Below are 2,812 nucleotides of genomic sequence, written 5' to 3' on the forward strand. Positions count from 1 at the left end.
GGAGCAGCCGGGCCTGGGCCTGGGCCTGGGCCTGGGCCTGGAGGACGAGGCCGAGGAGCTGGACGACTGGGAAGATGATTACGACTACCCAGAGGAGGAGCCGCTGAGCGGGGCCGGCTACCGCGTCTCGGCCGCCCTGGAGGAGGCCAACAAGATGTTCCTGAGAACATCCCGGGCGCGGGAGGCCGCCCTGGACGGCGGGTTCCAGATGCACTACGAGAAGACGCCCTTCGATCAGCTCGCCTTCATCGAGGAGCTCTTCTCGCTGATGGTCGTCAACCGCCTGACCGAAGAACTCGGTTGCGACGAGATGATTGACAGAGAGTAAATCCCGGATGCTGAGACCAGAGGAGGACCCGACCGGAGGAGAGCCCAACATTCCGCTGTCTTTGGGGTTTAGTCCACACATCGTTCTGTGCCAATGAAAACACTCGATCTCCAAACAGAAAAGTTGGTTTTTGTTTTTCAGAGTAGAAGGCAAGGACAGTGACTGAACAGTTGTGAAAAAGGAAAAGAATCCGGAAAGAAAAAGATCTTAGGACTGTTGACCAGTCTGCTTTCCAAGAACAGCCTGGAACACCCATGGCTTTGGTTTTGTTATCGACGTAGATTGTTTTCCTTGCGTTGGAGAAGATCTCTTTTATATTTGTTTTGCTGTAAAGATGGTTTTGCAAGAATAAATCATGACCATTACATGAGCCCACTGATCCAAATTATGTAATGAGGCAAAAAAGTATGTCCATGAGATTTCTTTATTTGGTAGAAAGCCTGTTGAGAAAAGTTTTCAAATTCTATTTTGTGATCTGTCCAAGTCATACTAATCAAAGACTAAATTTGCAGGGTAAAGTGAATTGATTATTCTTCATAATCCCAAAAGGATGAGCAAACTAAATGCATCCCATGTACTGTATCTTAAAATGTGTTTCCAAGAGCATCTGAAATCCTGTTTATACATGTATCTTGGTCATTTATAAAACTGTGATCTGTACTTCAGGAAAATCCATTGTCATAGCTATGGAATTTTAGAAGTCACAAACTAAGATGTCTTTTTAGAAAGTTTCAAATGTAGACATGAAAATGTATGAGGAAGTACAAAGAAGACAAGTTATTTCTAACACCCTGATATTCTAAGGAAATTATGTTTTGCTTGCTGTTTTTCATTTAACGACATATGAAAGACTTTAGCTGAACTTCGTATTGTAAGAACTGTTAGTGAAAATTGTCAGTAGGAAAGCCCTATATCTCAAAAAGCTATGAAAAAATTATGTTGACTGTTGAAGATTTTAAACCTGTCCAGAAACCCACCTCACTATCTGATGTTTTCCTCTGTCTCCTCCTCTAATTAAGATTGTTATTCTTTATGCACCAGCATTGAAGATAATAAAAATTTCTTGTTCTGTGTATGTTGTTTGATTAATAGTAACTCATACATACTTGGTATACTATTTTTTATTGGTATACTTTATAGCACCCACTTTATGATTTAAACAATATAAGAGAAATGACCCACCATCAAAACCCAATTTATAAGTTAATTTCTGGAAGTTAAACTTAGTCAATTAAATATTGTAAGAATTGACCAACCCAGGAAAACATGCCCTGTCAGTGAGCTTGTGTTTTATTTTAGGATCCTGAAATTCTATGCGAGTTGTAGTTCCATCAGGCTATGCCAAACAAAAGATCAGCAGGTCTTTCGGGGTCACTGAAATGGTTCTAGATGGTTCCTACTCCTCAGTGACAGCAAAGAACAGATCTGTAAAGCAGCACAGTGCACAGCCTTACTTATTTTGCAGTCATCCTGGTGGGGGGGGCGGGAATCCTATAAAATATAAGACTGACAAGGGTAATGAAAAACAGGTTGGGGGGAGGAAGAGCTAGAGGAAACAAAGTAAAATGTTGGTGTTGGTGCTGAATCCTGCTGTCTTCATACTTCAGTTCTTCCATTGCTTTTTCATATCTGGTAGCTAAAGTCACTGAAGGTACTGTACAGGCATAGTTGTGTGCACCTTAAGTTAGTGCTGAGGGTGGGGGCATTGAGTGGCAGTGTACAATTAACTGGCCAGTTGCATTTACCTCCAAGGCAGCAGGGAAAAACAGAAAAAGTCCTTAAGGTCTAGGAACTGAGATGCTGTGACTGTTTCTAGGACCAGCTAAGAAACAGGAGGTGAGGGAGGCACCTGTTGCATCTTGGGAAGAAAGATGGCTCTGCAGCTACTGTACCTCTGGTGGATGTTTCTAGAAATTAAAACAGGCAGTCAACTAAGAGACCACTAAAATTAATATGTATTCACTGAAGATAGAAAATGGTAACATTTTAAAACTTGAATTTTCTTTTTAATGTTAAAGTTACCACAGAATGGAACCATCTAATTCAAATTATCCATTGGAGCAGTAAACTACTTAATTTCTCTGGCTTGGATCCTAAAATGAAAATAGGGATAACTGGGTGTACCTTACAAATTGTGAGGATGAAGTACAGGTTGTGTGTGTGTGTTAATACCAAAGAAAGAGGTTCTAGGGAAATTCTGATACTGACTACAAGGGAAGGGGATGCAGGACGGGGCTAGGAGCTTTGCAGAAGTTCGGGTGTACAGAGTGTAACTGGAAATCTATCTTCCAGCATTTCTGGTTCTATCCCTACGTATTGTTTCCTCACATCAGCTGCCCTTGGGCCACAGGTCTGTTTTATTTGGCTCGTGCTAATAATTTTAATTTCTTAAATAAGACCGATATTTCAATACAGACATAGAGGCTAAGAATCCAGGTTTTTAACACACACACACACAAATTTTTTTTTTTTTTTTTTTTTTAA

The 2,812-nt window shown here is 40.9% G+C and overlaps 2 protein-coding genes across 5 annotated transcripts in view; one reads left to right on the forward strand and one right to left on the reverse strand.

Annotated features, from left to right (window-relative positions):
• Eid1 (EP300 interacting inhibitor of differentiation 1) overlaps positions 1–1,300 on the forward strand; it is a 23,411-nt gene extending 22,111 nt beyond the window's left edge. The window contains exon 3 of the mRNA XM_033765026.1: positions 5–1,300. Coding sequence (XP_033620917.1) covers positions 5–328 — 324 coding nt within the window. The 3' untranslated portion in view covers positions 329–1,300. The remainder of the gene's footprint in view (positions 1–4) is intronic.
• Shc4 (SHC adaptor protein 4) overlaps positions 1–2,812 on the reverse strand; it is a 117,024-nt gene that overhangs the window by 62,995 nt on the left and 51,217 nt on the right. The window lies entirely within an intron of this gene.

Source organism: Fukomys damarensis, unplaced genomic scaffold, assembly GCF_012274545.1.
Source record: "Fukomys damarensis isolate Sample0158 unplaced genomic scaffold, DMR_v1.0_HiC HiC_scaffold_17, whole genome shotgun sequence".
In the NCBI taxonomy this organism is placed as follows: Eukaryota; Metazoa; Chordata; class Mammalia; order Rodentia; family Bathyergidae; genus Fukomys; species Fukomys damarensis.